Genomic DNA, 26157 nt, shown 5'->3' with positions numbered 1-26157 from the left:
TTTTTGCATGATACAAATGTACTGTGGTGAAAGTGACTTAAGTGTTCCTCACTCGATAGATCAGGTCCAGAAATTTTTAGAACCGCTGTCATTTGTTATTACACGCCTTTTTTTTTGCTGCTTCAATTCACGACAAGTTTACCTGCTTTGGCATGTCAGACCAGCAAGCATGCCAAAGGTGGGCTTCGCCTTCGTATTTCGAACCTTTCACGCATAAGCGTCTTCCATCTCGCGTACTATGCCCGGAAATGGCCTCCTTGGTCCGGACTTATTCGCAAAGCTGCGAGCGAATATTGCGATTCGTGAGAGGAGCTGTCGTCAAGAGAGGAGGGCGCAGTGCTTATTCTGTGAATTAGACCACAGAATAAACCCTACCAATTTGTGAGAGAAACCCGTCGTCAAGAGAGGTGGGCTGTTTGGGCTACAGCGATGTCTGGTGCGCACGGTCCACAGCACAAGTGGCACAAGTCTCTTTGGTGTGGTCCACAAAATAAAGCTGCACTTTATTTTGTGGTCTAGTTCACAGAACAAAGCTGCAGTTTACCCTGTAGTCTGGTCCACAGAATAGATTGGGACTCTATACTGTGGTCTGGCGCGCAGAAACCGTCGTCAAGAGAGGTGGGCTGCTTGGGCTACAGAACATTTCTGCACAGCCCACAGCGCGCAAGTTTATTGTGTGGTCCACAGAATAAAGCTGCACTCTATTGTGTGGTCTGGAACACAGAATAGTCACTGCGTAAAATTTTGACCTCCGCTGTAGATGTGGATGTTGATAATAGGGATATAGAAGCAGATACTAACGGCGCGCTATTTATATACACCATTTACCGTTGCCGGTACTCAGAGATCGGTGGTACTTCGGCGTGTTTTCGTTACCACTAGCGAGAAGGCGCGAAGGGCTCGAAGGGCGAGGCTGTAAGGGTCGTCGCCCCGCGTTTTTTGATGCGCGCGCACCTGCACAGGTCGTGGTCGCTCGTGCGCACGCGCTTATTTCGTGATGGGGGGTGGTTTGTATGTGTTGTGCTCTCACCGCATGCTTGCGTTGAAGTTACAGACACCACGAAGGTCACTTCGCTCACTGCAGCGACCGCTTTTGCGAAAGGAGCGCGCTGCTCCCGCACAAATAAGTTACAACTGTGGCAGTTGCTTCACGCTCATTCTGCCTATACTTGTGCGTTGATTTCGTGCGTCCTCCTTTGTGTTTGAGCGGCGCGCTTTAACTGGGCAACATTGGCAGTTGTTAGTTCGCCCTCATCCTGTGTATGTTCTTTCGATGCGTCCTTTCTGCTCGAGCAGCGCGTTGCGAGTTTCGAGCTGCTTACCTTTCCTCGCATGACATTACAATTTGTTGCTACAGCATTCGTTCCTTCGCCCTTGTGCCGAAACAATGCACAACAAACGCTGAGCTACGTCTGTGAAGACACGTTTCACTTTCGTGTAATACCTGTCCTATGACGGAGGGATCAGCCATGTTTTTTTCATTTGCTTCTGTCGGAATGTTTCAGCCCATTTTTTTGCGCTGTTAGGCCTGCGGCCCGCGGGCCCGCCTGTTAGGCCCGCGGAGCGGCCGGCAGGCTTGGCCTGATGGTCCAGACGTGGGAGTCGCCCGCTGCGCTCTGACGCGCGCCTTGCAGGACCCAAATAAAGTTTTTCAACCAAGCGTTAGGACTTCCTACAATGGGGTTGATATAGACTGTGAATTCCTTTCGGCGCATACCCGAATACCACGTGCCATGGCATGCTGGTATATGCCACACCTCACTTGTGCAAAGGGGAGAGAGGGCGAAGCTCTTTAATGAAGAACACAGAGTTCTCCCGGCGTATATCAAGGCGCCTACGTGCTACTCTGTATAGTGTAGGGGATTGAGCAGAGACGTGCCCTAGGAGGAGGAGAGTAAGGTCAGAAAAGAGAAAAAAATTTCATCACCATCTCCTACTAAAGGGAACCATGTGGGGATGCGAAGGAGCGCATGGGTCGGCTTAAAGTTCCGTTCATCACTGGCACCTTGCCCGATGTTAACGCGTCCTTGCATGTGGAGCACACCATGAATTCACTGTAGTTGCTGTTGCTGTTAGAGCTCGTTCACACAGCTGTCAAACATCCCGTCGCGTCAGCGTCACGTCAAAAAAACGTACAGCAGACGCGACGTAGCAGTGTACGAACAGACGACGGTGGTTGCAGCGTCGACAGCAGCACGTTTTTGTGCAGTGTTGACCGACTGATGCACCAAAATAGGAATTGTCCACGCAGCTCAAATGGTTCGCTGGCGCTCTCCCGACTCCGCTGGGCTCTCCTCCTCGCACCGCAAACACACACATACACACAAAAACAGCCATTTGTCCCCCCGTTTTATGGCCCATTCAGTCAGGCGCGCGTTCAGTGTTCCAAGGCCACGGACCCGGGGGCCGTATGCTAGACGCGTGGCTCTTCTCAGAATTCGGAACTCCAAACGTAAACTTCTGATTGGTCCGTTTTCTAGGGGCGGGGCTCCGTCCCCATGCCGGCGACGGAAACGTAGAGCACTGCTCTACGACGCCGTCAACCGTTTTTTCCGGAGAAAACGTCTCGGAAACCCTCTCCCCTGACGGAAATCGGCGCCGTGACGTTGACGTGACGGAGCGTTTGACGGCTGTGTGAACGAGCCCTTACTCGTCCCGAACTCTTGTTTGAGCACGCCACGCGGGTTCATCGCGCGTCTGCAGAATCTCGTTCCCCGACGCCATCACGTGATTGCTGAGAGAGTGTAAGGGGCGGAGGCCACAGCGTCTTACCCAGCCCCTTACACAGACCCGAACGCGCTAGGGCGTGCCAGCGCGTTCTGACTAGGATACAACGCGTTGGTTCATCGTGCGTCTGCAGAATCTCGTTCGCTGACGCCATCACATGATTGCTGAGAGAGTGTAAGGGGGAGAGGCCAAAGCGTCTTACCCAGCCCCTTACACAGGCCCGAACGCGCTAGGGCGTGCCAGCGCGTTCTGACTAGGATACAACGCGTTGGTTCATCGTGCGTCTGCAGAATCTCGTTCGCTGACGCCATCACATGATTGCTGAGAGAGTGTAAGGGGGAGAGGCCAAAGCGTCTTACCCAGCCCCTTACACAGGCCCGAACGCGCTAGGGCGTGCCAGCGCGTTCTGACCAGGGTACAACGCGTTGGTTCATCGTGCGTCTGCAGAATCTCGTTCGCTGACGCCATCACATGATTGCTGAGAGAGTGTAAGGGGGAGAGGCCAAAGCGTCTTACCCAGCCCCTTACACAGACCCGAACGCGCTAGGGCGTGCCAGCGCGTTCTGACTAGGATACAATGCGTTGGTTCATCGTGCGTCTGCAGAATCTCGTTCGCTGACGCCATCACATGATTGCTGAGAGAGTGTAAGGGGGAGAGGCCAAAGCATCTTACCCAGCCCCTTACACAGGCCCGAACGCGCTAGCGCGTAGCAGCACACGTGGTTTTGTCTGCGTTACGCCAAGCTAGGACAGCATGCGGCAGCCCGGGCCCCTAAAGTGCTCTGCACGTATCATCATGAAGGCGGTCGAAGAACAAGACAAAGAAGACTTCTCCATGGCGAGAGCGCGCGCTCAATATGTTACAGATGGCTATGGTACGTTTTAGAACGCGGCGGTCGCCAATGGAACTATGGACAAAGCCCAGCCCAAAAGCTGCTTCCCATCTAAAAACATTCCGGCTGATCCCACGCATTGTGGGAATCGGTTCCATGCGAAGCGGTGAGAGAGAAGCTGCCCGTAATGTATATTTTTTGCCTTTAAGCCATGGAAGTCTTACGAGGTGGATCAGTGTGTTTGTTGTAGGAAATGAAGTAGTTGTATATATATCGTGGTCCTAGCAGGAATGTCGACTACACTGGCACTTAAAGGGCAGAATATGGTCCGACCTAACGTCAGCACTCACGTTACTGCACAGACGCCAGTTTTATCGAAACAACGTACGCGCAATGATGCGTTCATATGCATATCCTACGCAGATGTTATGCATGTTAAACGTTCGATAGCGTAGTCCTGCGAAGTCAAATAATGCTTGAATATAGCTTACTCAGTGATAGGAGTACATATGTAACGCTAAGTTCATTGTTATCAGAGCACATAGCCAACACTACAACCACAATTGAGAGTGTCCCGGCATGGCGCCTGCGTAGTGTGTTATTCCCATGTAGGTTCCAAAGGTGGTGTGGCTATGTGATATAATAGTTGACTTCCACCAAAAAATGCCTCGGTTCGACGCCGGTTCGAAGGTTCACGATGGCGCCCTAAGGCTCGGCCTTATGGAGCCGACGTGGACGCGGCCCGCCTCGGTCTGAAGAGACCGGGCTTCAGGACTCTCAGTAAAGTTTTGTGAATGAATGACGCCGGCTCGACTCATGATTTTGATTCTTTGCATACGTCGGTATTTTTCATTCATCGAAAAAGGCGTTGACGCCGACACCAGATTTTCTGCGACAGGGGCTCCTTAAAGATATCGCGTTAATATTCCCACTGTCTGTTCTCGCCATTCCTTGCTTGATGTGGGCTGCAAATAACCTGTGGCTCATACCCGAATGTCACGGGCGATCGTATGCCGGTATGTGCCTCACGTGACTGGGGGAATGGGTTTCATGACGTAAGCGATACGCTTGTCGCGTTATTCATTTCACGACCTCGTAGTCGTACTGAACTAATACGGCATGTTGAATGGCATGTTTTCGCGCTTCTCTTGTTTATCTGGCAATCACGATGTGGTTTAAATATTCTTGTTTTATGTTTGTGCACGAAATAAATTTCAGTTAAGAGCCAGCGCTCGTGTTGTGCGTTTCTTGTCCTTCGTCCGTGCCGCGCTGCACATTTTCCCGAAGCTGTTAGTCGTGTTCGTCACATATTCATGTCCTCCTATGCCGATTTCGGCACACACAAAGTTATGGGCGATCACGAGAGCACCCGACGTAGATAGATAGATAGATAGATAGATAGATAGATAGATAGATAGATAGATAGATAGATAGATAGATAGATAGATAGATAGATAGATAGATAGATAGATAGATAGATAGATAGATAGATAGATAGATAGATAGATAGATAGATAGATAGATAGATAGATAGATAGTGAATGTGCCGTTGGTACGCTAAGAAACGCTTCGTATTTAAAATGGTTTCGGGCTCGTATATTCAATTGGGTAAACTATATAAAAAAGAAGAGAAACTAGTGCTGGGCTCTTTCAAACAGTGGATAGAAACTATAAATGGCAAGGATTTCCACTAAGCAGGTATTGAGAATTCATGTAGCGCGGTACTACAGTAGAATGGGACGAGATCCCGACATTTGACGATAAATGACGTTCTGCAGTTTCGGAATGAAGTACATCTAAGACAAGTACTTTATACTTACCTAAGTCTTACCATTGATGGTTTCTATTCACTTTTTAGAAGGAGCAAGTGTTAGTGTGCTCCTTTCCTTCCTGCCCTACTGTATAACCACAAGTATGCCTTAGCCGCGCCATTTTGGTCTTCTACCCCTCACAAGCTTCTTTTTGTAGACATTCATTCTCCATTGTCGGAAACTGGTCCACAGAAGAAGTTCAAATTTCCATTCACTTTGGAGTATGTTCTAACATTGCCGGCTTTACAGTGACACCTACTGATAGCCTGTAGCAGTCTGTTGTTAGCAGCAGAAAGATAGGCATAACTCTCTGTACGTAGTAGAAAGATTAGAACCAGAGAGAGAGCGCGTTGTTTTAAAATGTGCTCTAATATATGTGGAATAAAAATGTAAATTTGAAACGATGTCACTTAGCAAGGGCTTCATTGTATGCCGCAAATGTATGTCTCACAAGTGCTTACGTCACAAGGCCGCGCTACCGTCAGGCTATGGTCCTGAAATAGAAAGACCCCGGTGACACGGCGCGGTGAAGTACATCGCTTACTTCTTCAAATCGATTGAGCCAATCAACGGCATTACCCAAAAATAGCACTCGAGCTCGAGAATCGAGCCGGAGGGAACTGACGTTTCATTTATCGCAAAGCCAGATCTGTGGCGTAGCCAAAACTTTTCGAAAAGTGCCCGAGTTGAAGGTTTCGGTGGCTGACAGGCTGACATCTGCGCTTCCTCTAGTTGATGATGCCACTCATGGAAAACTGTCGTTAGAAAAATTAGAAATTGCATATAGGGTACGAGAACCGAGAATGAAGGAAATGAACGCGTAAGTCTTTCAACATTGGAGATTCTTCACGCCCCCTTTTTTGGCACACACCTTTTTCCAGTACAGTTTTGTTGGAAAAAAATAATTTGTGCAATTTATTGCCTAAAAGGTGGAAACTGCTTGCACGCAAATGCAATTCGAAAAATAATGTTCGCACACGTTTTCGGAATAAAAGCCCGCTGAGCAGATTTTGTACCGCTCATGCAGCAGTGCATAACCTGTAGGTTTGACCCCATTTGTTTAAATTACTTGGCCCTTCCATGAACTAAAAAAGAAGCAAGAAAGGGTGTGGAGGCAACGCTTGCGACCACCCATTCTCGTGGGCGTCACGGGGCTGCTTCATCGAGGAGGTCGATACCGCCTACTCGACAACGTGGCTAGTCACGCCACGCTGAGGCTGGCAGTTCGGAATCGGGCCTACTGCACGCATAGGCACCACGGCTGGATTTCTTCCACAACAGTTTGCCGAACATTTAATTGTTTAATCTGCTTTTTGTGATTCGTTTCCGTATTTATCCTTGTCCAAATGGAATTTGCGGAAAGCAGTAGTACATCATTTTGATCTAGAAAGTCACAACTTCTGGGGTTCCTCTATGGTGCTGCCAGCCGCTCGATCGCAGCTTCCTCGAGCGATTAGGTGTGCAGTGCGCGACATATTAGAGATTCAGAGCAGAAAGATACGAGCATTGGGCAGCATGGTGCGCACGGGACATTCGCGCGGGGTTTTTGTACGCACGGCACTTTCGTACGCACAGGCGAACTCAAACCCGCACTTAAACCCTCTACGCAGGATGCACTAGGCACATTACACAAACACCTGTCCGTGGTGTAGCGCAAAACCCATGCTCACCCACATAACGTGGCAGTATGCGGCTAGGCCAGGACCCACCAACTCAGCCCTTCTAAGGGTAGCCTACTTCGTTCGGCAGAGCGAGGCACTGCTCACAAGCGAGGACTTGGAGAGCTAACTGGCCCTCCTAGACCAAGCTCAGCGAGCCGCAAGAGCCAGTGGAGACCTGTACTGAGTTTTCCACAAAGAAAAATCGTTTATGTACATGCGTAATAAAATTTCGCTTTCCTTCCCTCCTTTATTCAAAACTTCGATGAACTCACGCTTTAGATGCTTCACTTAACTTTCCGGTCCCCGAGAGACAGACAATGTAGGGGGCCGTATTCTATTGACTATTTTCATACCCTCCATACAATAGGCATAAATGTTTTAAATCACGCTCTGTAAACTATCCCACAAAGTAGACACGCAGTTACAACCAGTCACATTTAAGTCTCTTATCTAGGCATTTTTATTCGTTCAGACCAAGTAATTCCCATGTTCAGTTGCTGCTCACGTGTGATGTATGTTTTGTTAAGTACAATAACGCAATTTTCTTGTCCCTCTGCTGACACATGACTCAGCGCAGAGCCTCGTCCCGCCTCCTACCCCGCCCACGCAAGCAAAACCCGTACACATCAGTGGTACCTCTCCCCCTCCTTGCTTTCATATTTTAATTTGGGGGTTTTCTTCGTCACTCTTCCTTCCGATTTGGCAGGCCTAGCTATCCAAATAGGCTTGTTTTGTACTTCCCTCCCCCTCTATTTTTTGCTGATGCTATGTTCTCCTCCAACCAGCCTCGGTGGACTAGTTTTTGTGGCACTCGATTGCTGACCCGAAGGTCGGGGGACGGAATCCAGGCCGCAGCGGTGGGATTTCGATGGAAGCAAAATGCGAAAGTCCCGTGTACTCAGGTTTAAGCGCACGTTAGGGAACCACAGGTGCTTGAAGTTTCCGCAGCCCTCCACTACGACGTCCCTCATAATCATATCGTGGCTTTGAGTCGTAAAAGCCCAAGAATTACTGGTATTATTAATCTTTTCCTTCTCTCCTTTTTTGGTTGGGCGAGAGCGATCAAGGCGTACAAACACACGGTGCAAGGAAGGTTGTTGCTGCCTTGACGAAGACAAATCCTCTTGTTGAAATGTCAGCTCCGGTGACATTTCTTGTTGAACAATCTCATCACTTCGATCCTCCGTCTTCCCCTGAATTTCTATCTTGTTTAGATTGATATCGGGTAGTGGTTGGTCTATACTTTGTAACAAGGAATAAATAACTTAAATGCGTGTAGCGCTATATTCTCTTATGCAAAACCTCTCGATATCATTTAATCATTTGATCAATACAATGCACGCCTGTTCTTTTCATCGGCATATCGAGAATGAATTCGTAGAGAGAAGTACAGCCTGTAGATCAAACCTTTTCTATCCTGCGAACTTAATCCTGCCGTTCATGCCATAGCGACACAGCAAGATGACACATTTGGATAAATATTAATGGAACACTAGCTGTAGCTTTTGAAGGCATACCAGCTACGAAAGATTCTTTTAAAATGTTGATATATGTGGAAAAGTTCACTCATCGCACGCAATGCGAAAAACGTTGGGCGGCAATGACCCTTTCAGACTAAAAAGACAGGGCGTGCAAACACGGACACAAGAAAGAAGTCAGGACACCACAAACGCCGACTAACAACTGAAGAGACGCACAGCGGGTGAAAAGAAAGAAGGCACGAAAACTTATCTGCGCATGCCCATGCCACAGGCGAACCTATCAATCCAGTACGTGTGGCGATCTACGTGGAAGACAACTGTTAAGGCATTTGATTTCATCTTTATGCAAATTAATCGACGGTTGGCTCACGCATGCGCTACCACTATTCTCGATATGCCATGCTTCAATCATCAGGCGCGTTTCTTCATTTCTATGCCGGTACAACACTGCGCATTCATCGAATTTTGGCGTGCACTTACAATTTCGACAATGTAAAGATAGATTAGAAGGTGAGCCTCCTGTTAGCGATCTCTGATGTTCCAACAATCTCTGGTTGATGCATCGGCCCGTCTGTCCTATGTAGAAGCGGCCGCAGCTGAAAGGGAGATAAGGAGTTCGGTTATTTGAATAGGAAGAACGATGACACACAGTGGAGAAAAAGAACTAGGAGGCTCACTACTAAATAAACGGCTGGTAGTGAAAACGATATGGCAACAAACAGCGTCAAGCAAAAAGTCAGAGAGGCGGAGAGGATTTACTGGACGGCAGCTATGGAGAAAAAAACCGGCTCTGAGTAACTACCGAAAGGGCAAGAACGAAATAAGGAGGGAGACATTTTACGATAATTCAAGGGGAAGCGCTTTACTGTTTGTAGCGAGATTATGTTGCCTTAGAACGCGTAGTTATAAAGCGAGATTCAGTCAAGAAGAACAATGCACGTGCAGTGGGGAAGATAAGGAAACGGCGGAGCATGTTGTGATTGAATGTGGAGATATCCACCCAGGTGTGCGTTTGGGCACGAGCCTACATGAAGCCTTGGGTTTTAGGGAGAACAATGGAAAGGTGAATTCACCCGCGATTGAAATAACTAAGAGACGGCTAGAGTATTGGTGGCTGAAAATTAGAGACAAAGGACATAAATAAATAGTGGAGAAAAAAGGACATTCTGCCGTGAAGTGGAGATGACTGGGCTGTGAATTTACGTTTTTTTTTTCCTGTAGTAAGATAGGTTTAATCGAAGTAGAGCCAACAGGCCAACATGAAAAAAAAGTTTTTTTTTATTTATCGAGCCCGGTGGCACACTTGTCACCGCCCCGTTATAAGGGGGGCGCTCATACCATTCATCCATCCATCCATCCATACCGGTAGGTGACTATAAAAGCAACTTTGGACTCGACTTGCATATTTCCTAATTGATTATGGTTTTCTTGTAGTCTGTCTGGGTTACTGCGCCTGCTTTCGCGCCGCCTCTGCCTTGGCATCACCGACGGGGGAAAAATGAAAATGCTATAATCGATACCAATTCTGATGTTCAAGAAAAGGACGCTACTTCGGAAAGTGTGTGCGTGTGTGTTTGTGTAAATCAGTAAACATACAATTGACTGTGTATACATGTAAAATATTAAATGTACGAATGTCATCAAGTAATGCCCATAAAATTCGTGACTATATAATGCCTGCACTGCACATTGCAATGACCTCGGTAGTCGTCGAAGGAGGGGTTATGCAGGTCTTTTTTTTCATTTCGCCAAATCTTGTGGATCGCACTGCATTAAGGCACATGTGATATTCGCTGTAGATGTGGCTTCCGAGGTGGTGTTGTGTTGTTTTTGCTTCCTTTAGTCCTTTTCTTCCATGGTGTTTTACAGTGGGGTCAATACCCCTTCGTGGGTAAGAGCCTGCTACTAAATCGACCACCAAACAACAACAACAACAACAACAACAACAACAACAACAGCAACGATCCACAACCCGTACCTACAATAAGACTTACGAGGCTGAAAGGCACTGTATACAACACCAACCGTTGTCAAGATCCAAACGGAGGCATATGAATTGATCGCGGTGGAGGAAAGAACGTCAGCCTTTTACCGAAACTGTCCTTTCAAGGATGGAGCCCTACCGTGAATTCTGGGTACGAGCAACGAAATCACTGAGGTTAGGAAGTATGTCAACCGCAAATGTATCACGAAGAAACTATAGGGCTGTTATCGTGTTTTCATTGCTTTAAAAAGATGCCGGAAAATTTTGAATGTTACAGTAAATAAGATCAGAGCTCAAAGAAATGCTCAAGCCTGCCGCATATTTCCATGTGCACTTTGACAATGCGTCTAGAGAGGCACAATTGGAAGTTACATTCTCTGCGCCTCCAAACAGCAAACAACCCACAAGTCGTCAGAGCAACACGATCTGTAGAAACGTGAAATGTAAGGAAAATATTCTGAGAGTCTGCACAATTTGTATTTTACCATTCTAGGGTCCTCTAAATGGCATTCTGTGCGTTTTAGCCAAGCACCGCAAACAAGACAAAACAAAGAACGCAATAGAAGTACTAACTAATATTTACCTCGCCGTTATCTCTCAGGAGAAATTTATATATTTTTCTCCCCAGAAATTATAAGGAGGTACTTAATAGCTCATGCTTGCAGTATTTTCTTCGGCTCTTCGGCCATACTGTATATTTACATACCACTTTCAAAGGCTCTCAGCGGAATACCAGGAACCGTAATATAAGATAAGAAATCATAACAGTCAATGCTAGTCGTACAAGCAAAGATTAGTGCAAGTTTGAGTGCAAGTTTGTTCTTCGAGCGGGACAACCCTAGTGTAAAGCAAGCCGGCATTGTGTTTGTTCGAGTGAGGCTGGCTTCGTTTTATTGACCTGTATTTCCCGGGAGAAAAAGCACTCGCTTATTGTTGTCATTGTCTGACGCGCGAAATCTTGTCTGCTCGCCAAATATGCTGGCGTGCCTCGTTGTCTAAGAGCGCAAATATTATTTGAAGGAAACACCTGGCTGTAACATGGATAAATACTTATACATGGCGCTATGTCTAGTTCTGACCAGGTCAGGGAGCGAACCATTACACACAGTATAAATATCAGGTCCTAGTTAGACGGAGTTTCTCGCCGCTCGAGAAAGGCGTCAAAGGCAGCGGGCACAACGATGGTATTTCGGCAATCGGCGGAGAATACTGGCTCGGGAAACTCATCGCCAGCTTTCAGATATTGGATGCTGCGTTAGCCGGCGAGTTGCTGCATTATGCTTCTCGTTCACTGCAATCGAAGGCGCTGGTAAGTGACACGGCTGGTACCTTTGTCTATACAAGAAATCATGTGCGTTTGATATGACAATGCAAGCGCCAGCTGAATTTGCCGACAGCTAGTCTGTTACCCCTTCATCCAAATGCCGGTTGTGCCGCATTCTGACTGACCCTGGATGATACGTGATTCACACGTCACTCGTCACGCGAATAATTAACAGTGACTACTTTAGCTGCAGATCATAAACTTGACAAGGAGGCAACCTCACCAACAGAAATCGCGTTTATTTACCATGCACAGGCCATGACAGCTAGTGCACACAGTGCTTAAGCCAATACATCGATTTAGCGTTAAACAGTGGACTCCTGATAAAAAAAGCTAGGCGTGCGGGCGCAGACGCAACAGTTCGGAAGCACAAACTTTGTCTGCAAACTCAAAGGTCGCACGTTGGCAGGAAACAAGGTACACAAAAATACTTCTCTTCGCATGCATGCATGCAGATTTGTGTCCCCCGCAGTGCGACCTTTAGGGCGATTAGAGGGATTAGAGAGCAACACACGCTGCTTCTGGGAAGCGCCCAGTAAGCAGCTTTCCGTGAAGCAAAACAATGCCTTCAGGAAACGGTAGTGCGAACTCACCCTAATCTCGAGAGACCTGTCAAATAGGATGTGACGCTTCACGCTATGGAAGAGGGGCCCCGGTTTCTCGCACAGGCAAAAAAAAAGTAGAGCAGGCTACTCGCAGGCGTCGCGATCGCTGGAAGGAGAATGTGATATTTAATGACATAATTTTCGAACAGTTTTGAAAATATTTTAAATACGTAGCGCAGCGTGAAAGACGTTACCGGTAGCGTAGTGTTTAGCGCCCTGGACTCAAAAGTGCGCATTAATTCATGCGGTTGACAGGTTAGCCTTGGCCCATATTATTGTAACGACAAGCTCGCTGCTATGCTATAGGGCATCGTCACCCCTGAGGGCAGCGAAAATTGTCGTTTTAGTAATACCTGTTCGGTCTTACGTCACAAAACTACGATATGATAATGAGGAACGCCGTAGTGGAGGGCTCCAGAAATTTTGACCATCTGGGGTTCTTTAACGAAGAAGGATGGACTGTTGGGCGAGTTGGTAATCCGTGATGAATGAAAACAGCGCGAAAAAACGTAGGACAAGACCAAGAAAGCAATGCGTTAGTCTTATAGCTTTCCTCGTCTCGTCGTAAGTTTTTTCACGCTATTTTCATTCATGTTCTTTAACGTGCCCCTAAATATAAGTACACGCTCGTCTAGCATTTTCGCTTCCATCAGAAATGCGGCCGCCGCGGCCGGGATTCGATCCCGCGACCTTCAGGTCAACAGTCCAGTGCCATGACCACTAGACCACCACATTTTTTTAAATATAATACTAGACCACCACGGTGGGTCAATCGGTACTGTGTTTCGCCGATGACGACAACGTTTGTCGTCATCGCACATACGAGACACAGACACAGTCCATATCAAGAACTTCACTCCTGAAGCAGCAAAAGTAAAATGATTATCGCTTTTTTTACCTTTGATTTGAAAGTGCGCACACCTTAAACAACAATCAACAACTTAAAATTTCCTTTACGCTTTCAATTCGTATTCATCAAACGGAGCACGCGAGCAGGAGTGCTTGGTTTCTATCTATCTATCTATCTATCTATCTATCTATCTATCTATCTATCTATCTATCTATCTATCTATCTATCTATCTATCTATCTATCTATCTATCTATCTATCTATCTATCTATCTATCTATCTATCTATCTATCTATCTATCTATCTATCTATCTATCTATCTATCTATCTATCTATCTATCTATCTATCTATCTATCTATCTATCTAAGTCTTCGAGCTCTCGCGGTCGTCTCCTTAGCTTGGTAAATTGCAGAATTGGCACTGGCACGTGAATGTATGACGAACGGGATATGAAGATCATGACATGAATAACGTGACTTCCTTGCCGCGTATGTCATGAAATCCTTTCCACCAGTCATGTGTGGCACATACCCGCATACCGTGTCCCACGGTGTGCGGGTATGCGCCACAGGTGATTCCCTGTCTGTTTCAACCCAGACTTCGGAAATTTTAAACCAACAGCGCGGAAGAGCCCATGTAACATAAAGAGTGGTGCTGGAGTCGGCGTTGCGTTCGATTGGTTAAATATACCGATGGAAGCAAAGAATAAAACTCATGGCTCGAGCCGGAATGAAACTGAGGCATTCTGCACGGCAGTCAAGTACTCTGCCACAGAGTCACGCCAGTGTTTCTACCTGTCTGGGAAAAAAGCCCTGAGGAAAGCGCCGTCTCAGAACAGCAGCAGTTGGGGTGGCAGCGTCGGCTATCTTCTTTTATGTCAATGGAACAAATATTACATATCTATGACTCCTAAAGTTATAACATTTGAACTATGTTCCTGTGTACCACGACGTAGTCGACAGTAGAGACTATCGTGCCGCCTTGGAGTCGCAGAAAATGTTCCACTCATTTGACATTTGGTCATTAATGAAAGGCCGCGCATCGCGAATCGCGGCAAGCTCTGTTTCTGTCGATGTTGGTGAGAAGTCCTCAACTGGATCTTTGTGGCGTTAGTTGGTATCCCGACCACCCTGTTAAGCTACCGGGCAGGACGGAGCCGTCGGTGTAGACGGGTGTACAGTCATAATGTCTCTCGTAAAATAGAAGTGAAGGCAAATGTTTAAGAGCTGGTGCTACCAAATCTGTTTTTTTTTTTGTGGATGCCTGGTACTGGCAGGTTGATGATTGGCTGTGTGAGGCACCACGGAGGAATCGCGCATCTCTCTGGAGGCGTGAAGCGAAGCCAGTTGGTAGTGATTTGCCATGCGCAGTTTTTCATCATCATCATCATCATTAGCAGCAGCAGCATCCTGAATACTCCCACTGAACGACAAAGGAATCTCCGACATTTCACCAATCAACTTGGTCATGTGCATGCTGTGGCCACATTATCACCGCAAACTTTGTAATCGCATCTACCCACCTAACTATCGTCCGTCACCTCGAGCGCTTGCCTTCTCTTGGAACCCAGTCTGTTATTATTAATGGCCGGCGGTTACCTTGCATTATTATTTCCATCATTTCCCTCATAAGCTAGTAAATGTTGCGGATGACATCATGACGAAGGGTAACTTTTTCAATGGGCTACACCTACTGCATACGTTAAGTAGAGAACAGGAAAAAAACGGAGAGAACCAAGAAACAACGAACGGATCATTTATGCAACCGAATGCGGACTCAGGACTTCTACGAGAGGCGAATTTCGGTGTTTAACAACAGGTAATCATTCCTACAGTAACAGGGGCATGTGTGACGCCTACTATGCCGTTAAAATAATAAAGAAAGAGTAGTGGGCCAAGCACACACCCTTCAGGGACGCCAGAGGTTACTGAGAGAGAATCGGATTGCTGCCCTTCAATCACAACGTGCTGTTTCCGATGCGTTAAATAAGCAGATATCCAATACATGATGAAGCTAGGGAGACCAAGAAAGTGTAATTTGCAGAATGATTTGTCGTGAGGAGCTAAATCAAAAGCATTTTGAAATTCTAGAGATATAACGTCCACTTGGCCACCTGTGTCAAGGACAAAAGCATACGAGTGAATGACCGTACCTAATTAGGTGACTGTCGATAGACCCTTGCTGAAGCTACGCTGCAGAGTAGTTAGAATGTAATCCTCGTATATCCAATTTTAATGCGATTTCCAGCGAAATATTCAAGAAGGGTGAAAAGTTAACGGCCCGTCTTGTTTTCTGATGTGCCTTGTAGAAAAACAGAATAAATAAATAACGAAGACCGCGATATTCCGCGAAATTGCATACAAGAGGGAGACTGGGCGCGAACAAGCATGCATTGGGTCAAGGCGATGCGGCGCAGCACGCTTGGGAGTATAGACTGCTCGGTTCTCACGTCAACGTAACGTGATGAACTTGGCGTCGCCAACTTCCACCGCCGCTGGCCGACGCGAACGCTGTGCCGGTCTAGCCATTCCTCCTTTTATAGCGTTTCGCGGGTTTTGTTAGTTCTCATTTAATCTTTTTTTTTCAGCGTTTGCACATAAATAAAGAACGGGCCACTAAATTTTCGTCCATCGTGATCGTTCTGCCGCAAGCGGCATTAAAATTGGATATTTTGCAATAAAACTACAGCCCTTTTAAATTGGTCAGTTCTAAAGAAATCACGCTGTACTACTACACATCAGAGGGGACTTAAAAGAGTTAAAGACCTATAGGCCAGTCAGGTTATTTTTGGGGATATATAAAATATTTAGAAAGGTAATTTCAAAAAGGATAAGAGAAACACTTGGCTTCGACCAACATAAAGAAGAAGCTGGGTTCAGGAAGGGCTACGGTACGATAGATCACATTATTGTGAGAAATAAGGTGATGGAGAAACCTGGTGAATACAACAAACCCCTTTATTTAGGCTTCATGGAGTACGAATACGCATTCGAGTCAGTACAGATATCTGCACTCTTACAAGCACTAGCTTAACAGGGAGTACCTAAATACTATTTCAGTAATGTAGCCGACATCTAGAAACACTCTACAGCTACATTACTTCTCCACAAAACAAAAAAATTGATAATGTTGCGATCGAAAGGAGTCAGACAAGGAGGTGCAATATCCCCAACGTTGTTTACTGCGCGCTTAGAGGAAGCGTTTAAACAGCTAGACTGAGAAGAAAGAGGAATCGAGGTTTGCAGAGAATGGCTCAACAAGCTACCATCTTCAGATGACATAGTGCTCTTCGGTAACGATGGAACAAATTGCAAAATACGATTGAAGAATTAAACCTAGATAGATAGTAAAGTAGGCCTGAAATTAATTTGGTGAAGACAAAAATAACGCTTAATAGCATGGCGAAACAGGAAGAGTTTAAGATTGAAACCATACATTGGAGTGTATAAAAGAATATGTATGTCTGGGACAACTACTAACAGGAGAAACTAATTACTAAAAAGAAATTCACCGAAAAAGAAGAATGGGCTGGAGTGCATTCGGCAGGCACTCCCAGATAATCTCAGGAAATCTGCCATTCTTATTTAAGCGTAATATATACAACCGCTGCATACAGCATGTTCTAACATGGGGCTGAAACATGGAGAATAACAAAACTAGAGAAAAAGTTGAGGAACACGCAGCGTGCAATGGTGCGTAACATGATACGAGTAACAATAGGAGACCGGAAGACGGCAGAAAGGGTGGGGAAAAAACCTAGGCTGGCCACGCAATGCGTGGAACAGACAACCGCTTTACAGTAAGAGCAACAGAGTGGTAACCAAGTGATGGGAAACGCAGTCAAGGAAACGCAGAAATTAGATGGAGTGACGAAATTAAGAAGTTCTCAAGGATAAAATGGAATCAGCTCTAAGAGGGTAGCTGGGGATCAATGGGAGAGGCCTTTGTCTTGCAGTAGACTAAAACAGGCTGAGAGTGATGATGATGATGATGACGACGAACCTCATTTATTTTCATCCATTCCTCCTCCTCCTCAGCGACGGCGTTCTTCAAGCCGTGTGTTTCTGCATTCTTTTTTAACACTGGATTTTTTTCTTTTGCGCAGGAGATCGTGATGGTCATCTGGTTCACCATCGAGTTTTTCTGCCGGCTGTGGTCGGCAGGCTGCCGGTCAAGGTACCAAGGGTGGATGGGAAGGCTACGCTTTCTCCGAAGCCCCTTTTGTGTGATAGGTGAGCATCAAAACACTCTAAAATGAAACGTGTGCGCGCCAATCATGTGCGAGAAGAACAACCGCTTTGAGCGAAAAGGCAGCTGAATTTTGGGGGGTTTCCATAGGCCCTCTAAAAATGGCAAAAAGTTTAAAAGACGTGGATCAGAAATCAAAATTAACCAAGATGGCGGGCACCAAAGTGGCAGCTCTAACTCCAATTATTTTAGCATCAAAATTACGGCGAAGCGTCATTTTTAAATTAGAGTTTTCCCATCTTGTTGACGTGTTGTATGTCAGTATGAAATACACGCTATATTTAGATTTCACCGCTTTTCACCATGGGTGTGACTATAAGTTGTAATTTAAATATGACTGTAGCCATATCGTTGCCACGTCTTGCTTGATAACCTGAGATACAGCCGTCAGTTCTATCGCACGTTCCGCATCCTGACTGGTTGCGCATCCATGCGAAATGCCGCATCGTCATTGGCTGAAATATTCTCTTACGAAAATAGTTAGCGTAAGACATTTTTGTGGCCCTGTACTTTATGCACTCATCCGCTCCACCGCATGGTTAGCACAAAAATGTATCGCTTTTCACATCTCCCTCTGAAACACTATATATAAATATTATTTCTTCTGACCATGCTGTGCATAGCGAAATATATAACAAAAGAGGTTCACCGCTGAAACAATTCATGTTTATTTCATGCTAAATTTGCGTCCACTGTAGCAGTTCTCATCAAGCTCTTTTTGTTTCAAAACAAACTATCAAAAGTTTCTGTCAGTGATGAATTCGTTCTTGCGCCTTGCTCAGTAAGTTACAAACAGAATAATGCACACACCTCTACATATCCATATTAGTGCTAAAGTATCAAATGCGTACTCACTTAGAAGGCACCATAGTCGGGTTGCGTTGCGCATTATAAGATAATGTGCTCTATCGGGTCCAATAAGGAGTATAGAAATTGAGGCGTTTATTTTATGAGGAACACATGCGCAAGCGCAGTTCCCGTCACTTCTTTTATTCCTTCTGCCAGCGAGCGCTGAGCCTTGCACTTGAGTCATGGGAATTCCTATTGTCATACATTTGAATGCGACGCCTAAACGCAACGCTTAGGAAAATATTCACGTCCGAAATTTTTCGAGTAGCGTAATGTTTGCCTCGGCTAATTGACGTAATTCGGTACGCAACGAAGATCTGCTGTGTGGCACTAATGTTTGAACATGAACGTCCTTTCAAAGGTGTAGACATATCTTCTCTCATTGATTTGATAAAACAAGCATGCCAAAATCGGCGCTCATGACGACAGAGCAATGAAAGAGAGCACACAGAACGAACGCTGGACTTGAGCAGTTTTTAAATGCGAAGCATTTATTAAGGAACTTTTGACATTTTGAATCTATCTATCTATCTATCTATCTATCTATCTATCTATCTATCTATCTATCTATCTATCTATCTATCTATCTATCTATCTATCTATCTATCTATCTATCTATCTATCTATCTATCTATCTATCTATCTATCTATCTATCTATCTATCTATCTATCTATCTATCCGCCTACATCTGGGTGCTGTCACGATCACCTCCTTGACTTGGTGTAGACCAAAATTCGCATGGGAGGGCAAGAGGGTTTGAGAAATCTGACTGTCCGGTCATGAAATGAATAACTTGAATATCTTATCGCGTACGTCGTCGAACCCTTCCCTCCGGACTCGTGTGGCACATACCCGTTTACCACGGGCCGCGGTGTACGGGTATGCGCCACAGGTGATTGACAGTTTATATCTACCCAGGAACTGCGGGAAGAGACATTGGTAATTTAAATGCGAGAGCGTTAACTCCTACGATATCACGATTTCGCGCTAGTCGGCAACACTCTCTTATCTCTGCATGGGCAGTTGCAAACCCACAAAATGGAGCAATATCAGTCAATCGCGCGCAACAGTGAAGCGAGAGAAGCAATCACCGGTGGGCTACTGGATAGCAAAGCAGTGTGGGAGGCAATTTACAACTGTTATTTCTCGTATACGGACCAGTCGAGAGTACGTACTGTAATGATGTCACGTGAATCACCGTTCTGGCGTCACGAAGTGCACCAAAAAGAGGAGAAATGCAAAGAGAGAATAATGCGCTATTTTGTCCTACGCAAGAGGCAATACCTATCAATCAGCTGCACGTGATGGTCTACGTAAGAGATAGCTGTCCACTCTCCTGACTTTTCTGTCGTTTTAACATGAATACCTACCAACTATCTCAACTATATTCTAAGCTCTCCATTGTCTTTACTTCTATATTTATTTATTGATTTAGACGGGTAAGAATAAAAGGAAAAAAGCGTACTAACGCATCGATATATATTACTTATCTATTTTATTTATCTATGCACAATGTACTAGATACAACACTCCACGAATATGCTATCAAGCGAGAGGACGCGGCAGCGTTGAGGTCAGGCAATACTCGTGAGACTTCTAGGGGAGAGAAAGATGCAACTTTCGGGGAGCTATTGTCGATGTGTTCATCGAATGCAGATGTCCACACTGTCAATTTCGGCAGAGCGCATTCAGTTACTAGAAAAAGCGGTGCGCCGTGATGTCGCGTCGCTCTTGACCACGTCGATGCACCGAACCCGCGAGCACATTGCCAGCGTAAGAAAAACGTGGACGAAATGTACAGAAACTGGACTTGTCAAGTCTGAGCATGCATATGAATGTGTCCCAGATGTTTGAGGCGATGCAGGCAATGCGTACCGGCCTTCACAGGAGCGGTAGACGGGCGGCCGCATTAAAAACCGAAATCAATGGCTAACGCGATCAGAGTTCACGCACGGCCTCCGAGATGTGCGCCCAAAGCGGATCTGTGGTGGTTGCATTCGTTGCGTTGAAGCGCATTCCGTCCCTCTCATTTGTGTACACAAATTGTGTACACAGAGTTGTGTACACATTTGTGTACACAACTCTGTACATAGAGAGTTGTGAAAGCTTTGTGACGTCAAGGTGACGCTGCACAACGAGATCCGGAAACAGGACGCGCGCTGTTAGCCGAGCTCACGCCAATCTGTGGCGGTTGAAATGGATAGTCCATTACATGGAGAGATTTAGAAGAGCTCCCCTGGCGAAGTACTGTATTTTATGTCCATATACCCCGTTCGGACTAAAAGAAATGACTAACGGCGGCGCGCCGTAATTATGGCGCGACGGCGGAGGCGGCGGCGGCGTGCCCACTCACATTCACACCGAGCGCGGATCCGAAAAGCGGAGAGGCGGATCCGGAATGCGGACGCGGATTATCTCCAAAAGCGGAAAGCGGCGGCCGCCTGTTCGGATTGCTCCCGGACCGATTTTCTCCGCGCGGAAAAGTTGGCCGCTTTGGGCGCAGCCAATCAGGGCCCGAGAAGAGTGTGCGCGGTATTGCGTAGTGCCGCAAGATGGCGACATGTCCGCCATGGATTGGTGGATTGCTCCATCCGCGCGGCGGAGCGGGCAGGAGGCAACGCGGTCGCTCTTAACAGCCGCGCGGCCTCGCTCCCGCTCCGCTTTGAAAATGCGCTTGCCCGCTTGAGTGCTCCGCGTTCGGTGTCAAAGTGCCTTTATGCCGTGTTCACACTTGGCCTCGAAAGGGCTAAAGCGGCAAAACTCACCGGAAATTCACTCGCTTCACCGCCTGAGCGGCCGGAAAACCACGCCGCGAGCCGGACACAAAAAAATCGGTCAGAGACCGATTTTCCCGCCACGCGAAAGCGGATCGCCTTTCCCATCACGGGAAGCCGTACTTTGGCTGCGCTAGGCGTTAGCTTAAATCACGTGACGTGAGCAACCGGCCGCACATTCAACATGACGGCCAAGGCGTCGGCGGTGGCTCACATCGGCTCATTCGCAAACTACCCGTGCAGCACGAGAAGACTCACAGCCTCGTCAAGGACGCGTTCCTCGAGAACCCGGTATGGATTACGATTGACGAGAACACAGGCAGTAGAAGGTGTGGCAGCAGCGAGTCGGTGTGCCTCAACGGGTCTCGCTTTTGCACAGCCGGGTGAATCCGCTGCCGCCGCCGCCGCTTCTGGCGTATCCGCTTATCTGGTTTCTGCTGGTGTATCTCCCGAAACAGCGCTTTGAAAAGGTGCAGGTTATTTCTTTTGCGTGTTTGGCATGCATAACTTGAATTCGCTACGAAATTAAATGCCCAGGAAACGAGAAAAAGAGAATGCATCCCCGATGTGGCGAATGTGGCGGCGGCGACGGCATACTGGAAAGGCTGAACAAATGTGAACATTTCCGACGCGCGCGAACACCATTTTCCGGCCGCTATCGCGCTTTCGCTTTCTCTCCGCTTCTGAAGTGTGATTTCGACGGCGGGGCGAGCGGCGTGAGCAAAAACAGGCGGCGGCGCACAGGTCTAGTTCGAAAGCGGCATCTGTCTAACACTCCTCTGTTTTACGTCATTCTGCATCACTACGTGTCGGCACACGCTTGGCCAAATAAGACGCGAGGTTTTCACAACTCGGGAAACAAACAGTGCTCGTGATGTTGCGTTTTACTATACCGATGAGAGCCACTCTGTAATTGCTTGTCTTGTCTGCTTACTTTGCGCACTGCTGATATTTCGCGCTGTTTACTGTCCGTGAATCACCGACTATAGTCGAGTCAGCTCGTTTGCAAATCAAATCAAAATGAGTTTATTAAGATGTGATTACAGAAAATGCCTACATGGTCACCAGAAAAAATGTACTCCACGTTTATTCTCGTGCTGAACTGCTGAATACAGCCAAAAGTGTCTCGAATTTTACAATCGCGAACGTGCTTGCTGAAGATGTCCTTTCGTGGCCTCATATAATACAGAATGTAATCGTATATTAGGAAGGTAACGTTGGCCTAATGAGTGCTATAAGATTTAAGGTTATGCGCATCGGATAATAATGCTATTAAGGTTACCTGCTTCTCTACGAGGATTTTTTTTATTGTAGGCTTGTTCTGGTCTAACTTTGTTCATATTTTTCCACGTGTGGCTAAGTAGGTTTGTAAAAGTAGAGTGTATTTGGTCATCGGATGTTCGTACGTGTGAATATAACGGTGGGCTACAGCTTGCTCACTGTTTGAATAGCAGCACTGCATAATCGTAAATTACGCACCAAAGGCCCAGAGCTCATAAACCAAGTGGTGACTCCTTAAGGTGGTGCCCAAATAAAGATAAATGGAATCGGGCCAAGGTCTTAAGTTCGTTATATATTTATTGCGGCAAAGTTGAGTATTAGAAAAACTTCATGATCCAATTTTAGACCGTCCTCGAATACCCTTAAGACTCCTGCATTGTAACCTTGTCCCTACCCCTCTCCCTCCCATTTTCCCCATTAGACTGACGACTATATTAGGCTAAAGCACAGTGTCTACGTTTTATCCTTATTTTTTGCCAATCATGGGTACTCAGAGAAGTCATTTTTTCTGCTTTATAACTGAATTTCGCGTCTATTGTAATGTTTTTAATTATATTGTATGATCGCGAAGTGCACGACTGTTATGCATAGTAGTTGTCCACAGCAGCCGGTGTCCGTAACAGGTAAAATTGTAATTTTGTTTATGTGTATCTGTAAACTATTTTTGTATGGATCCAAACTAGCTTGATGCTAATGATCCAGATGTTCTTTCATGTTTGTATTGATTCATGTAATCTTTTTGGCAAATAAAATTAAATTCCATTCAACCACTATCGCGCGAAATGAGACAAAAAATTCCGCTGGTCCCACGCCTTGTGGGAATCGGCGTTATGCGAAGCAGCAGTGCGAGCAGTTGTGTATGCTGCATATTTTGGCTTTGAACCAAGCGTTAGGAGGTGGATCGACGTGTTTTTGTAAGCGTAGTAGCTGGGTGCACTTCGTCGCCTTATCAGGCACGTTGACAACACTGGCGTATAAAGGGTAACTTATGGTGCGACGTAACGTCAGCCCTCACGTTAGAGTACATGCGTCAGTATTATCGAAACTAAGTGCACTTTATGGTGCAATCATGTGCATATCATACGTAACGTTCGTTAATGTATTCGTCCGGGGTCGAGCAATGGTTCAATATAGCTTGCTGAATCATAGGAATAAAAATGTAATGTTTATTAGACTGCTATTAAAGCGGAGCCAACACTCGAACCACAGACGTTAATCTGATATGACACCTGCCTCGTAGGAGTACATATGTAGTGTTTATTACTTTCTTGTAAAATTAGATAGTCAGCACCACAGCCAAAATTGACGTTGCGCCGAAATAACGCCTGCATAGGCTGCTTTTCCAAACCATCTTATAGACCTGGCGTGGCTCTGTGGTAGAATAGGCGGTTGCCACGCAGAATGCTTGGGTTCGATTCCTGCTGGGATCCTAATTTTTATTCTTTCCATTCGTTGGGTCAACGCTACCGATGTCGGTTTCTCTTTACGCTGTCGCATGTAAATTAACACTGTCTGTTCCCACCGTTCCTGGGAAGATACAAACTGACAATCTCCTGTGGCGCTCGTCCTTTTCCGCACGAGAAACTCTTTAGGCCGCAGGCTGCCACGCTTCGAATGCTGCAGACCAGGTCTTATCCTAGTCTATCAACCCTAAGTTCATACACGGATGCTTTTGAACCAGACTGTCCCAATTGTGGCGCGAGAAGCAATTTAGATCACATGCTCTGGTGTTGTCCCTCCTTACGGGGCTCTCAGCGCCTCACTGAAGAAGAGTGGTGCTCCGAGCTAAGGAGCTCGAATCTACTACACCAGTTAAGGGTCGTCCAGAGGGCCCACGACCCGGCGGTGAGGCTTGGCCTCCCCGTCCCCACGTGTGAGCGGCCCGCGGCGCTGCCGGCCTGAACGGCTGCGATGCTCCTAAGGACTATCTTAATAAAGTTCATTGTCAATCTGTCTGTCCTATGGCGCGTACCCTCTTACCGTATACGGGTATGTGCCACATGTGTCTGGAGAAAAGGGTTTGACGACGTACGCGGAGGGATTTTCACGTTATTAACGTCATGGCCACACAGTCATGTTCGTCAAACCCTCTTACCCTCGGACAGGAGCAATGCAAATTGCGCAATGGCTGCGACCGGCGCTCACTAACACTCCCTGGTTTAAATGCACATATATACCCCATAAAGTGGATGGGAGGATGACCGACGCCGTAGCTCAGTGGTAGAGCATCGGACGCGTTATTCGAAGGTGGCAGGTTCGGCCCCTGCCGGCGGCAAGTTATCGTTTCGTCCACTTTACTTTTAAATGCGAAGCATTTCTTAGCGAACCTCAGGCAATTTGGGCGTTTCTGTCTACGTATCTATCTATCTATCTATCTATCTAGCCGCCTACGTCTGGGCGCTCTCCTGGTCGTCTCCATAACTTGTAATATACCAAAATTGGCACAGTAGAGGATCAGTGTATGACGAACACGATTCACTGATGATGACATGAATAACGCAAAATACCTGTCGCGTACGTCATGGAACCCTTTATCTTAGTCACGTGTGGCACATACCCGTAAACCAGAGTTAATGTTATGCGTGTATGTGCCACAGGTGATAAAGAGTCTCAACCAACACAGTAACCGCGAACACACACGTTGACACGCAAGGAAAGTGATAATAATAATAATTGTTAGGGTTTTATATCCGAAAACCACGATATGATATGAGAGACGCCGTAGCGAAGGGTTCCGGAAATTTTGAACATCGGGTATTTTTTAACGTGTAGCGACATCGCACAGAACACGGACATCTAGCATTTTGCCTCCATCGAAATGTGACCGCCGCGGCCGGGATCGAACCCGCGACCTTCGGGTCAGCAGCCAAGCACCTTAACCGCTACACCACAGCGGTGGACACAAGGAAAGTGAGGAAACTGAACACAGAACACCCTGGAAGACGCTCAACTACTATCCACTCGTCCACGTGGTCCGCAACGTGGATCACGGGGATTACTCAAAAACCGGCGTCAGTGCTTCCTACAATAAATCTGCTGAGAGAACCAGGCCTCTCATCGTTACGGTGACTTCAACATTGATTTATCAAGACCCAACAACGCTTGGTCCTTATAGTGCGTGAAAGACGGATTGATGTGGAGAGAGCATCAAGAGACCTTGCTGCCACGTGCACGATAGGAGGCATCATAGATCATTTCATCGTAAGAGGCATCCACGATTTCCACCAGCTGCACTATACATCGTACTTCACTACACTTGCCTCCTCATAACCGCGATCACGAACGGATCCCATTAACAAGTCCGGTCCAGCTGCTGGTGCACACTGATCACGGTGACGGTGACCTTGTTCAAGAACTGTCAAGAACCCCTTCTACACATACACACGGGTTCAGTGAAACGTGCGTGCGTTCTCCGTAATAACGGACAAGTATAAGCATAACAACTGTAACTGTGACTGTAACCTACGTGCAGTGCGCCTGCGCGTGCTACTCGGCTGTGTATATATCTAGGGAAACCTGCCTGAATGAAGCTCAGTTGCGAGTAACGCCTGTCCTGTGCATCTGTGTTCCTTCTATGTCCTGTTCGGATTCGCGCTATCCAGTATTAAAGAATATAAGCACTGCATATCAGCTTACCGCGTCTGGTGTTGGTAACACCCATGTTGCTGTTGCCATCGTTACACTACTGTAAACAACTGGGTATATAATAGATATGCGACTCTTCAACA

The 26157-nt window shown here is 46.6% G+C and overlaps 1 protein-coding gene across 2 annotated transcripts in view; it reads left to right on the top strand.

Moving 5' to 3' along the window:
- Nucleotides 1-26157, top strand: part of LOC119395764 (potassium voltage-gated channel subfamily KQT member 1) — a 284303-nt gene that overhangs the window by 154365 nt on the left and 103781 nt on the right. For both annotated transcript variants that reach the window (XM_037662769.2, XM_037662768.2), the window contains exon 3: nucleotides 17382-17508. In XM_037662769.2, the coding sequence (XP_037518697.1) occupies nucleotides 17382-17508 (127 nt within the window). The remainder of the gene's footprint in view (nucleotides 1-17381; nucleotides 17509-26157) is intronic.

Source organism: Rhipicephalus sanguineus, chromosome 6 (genome assembly GCF_013339695.2).
Source record: "Rhipicephalus sanguineus isolate Rsan-2018 chromosome 6, BIME_Rsan_1.4, whole genome shotgun sequence".
Taxonomy (NCBI): Eukaryota; Metazoa; Arthropoda; class Arachnida; order Ixodida; family Ixodidae; genus Rhipicephalus; species Rhipicephalus sanguineus.
The sequence above is the reverse complement of the archived record's forward strand: the minus strand, read 5'-3'. Positions and strand labels throughout refer to the sequence as shown.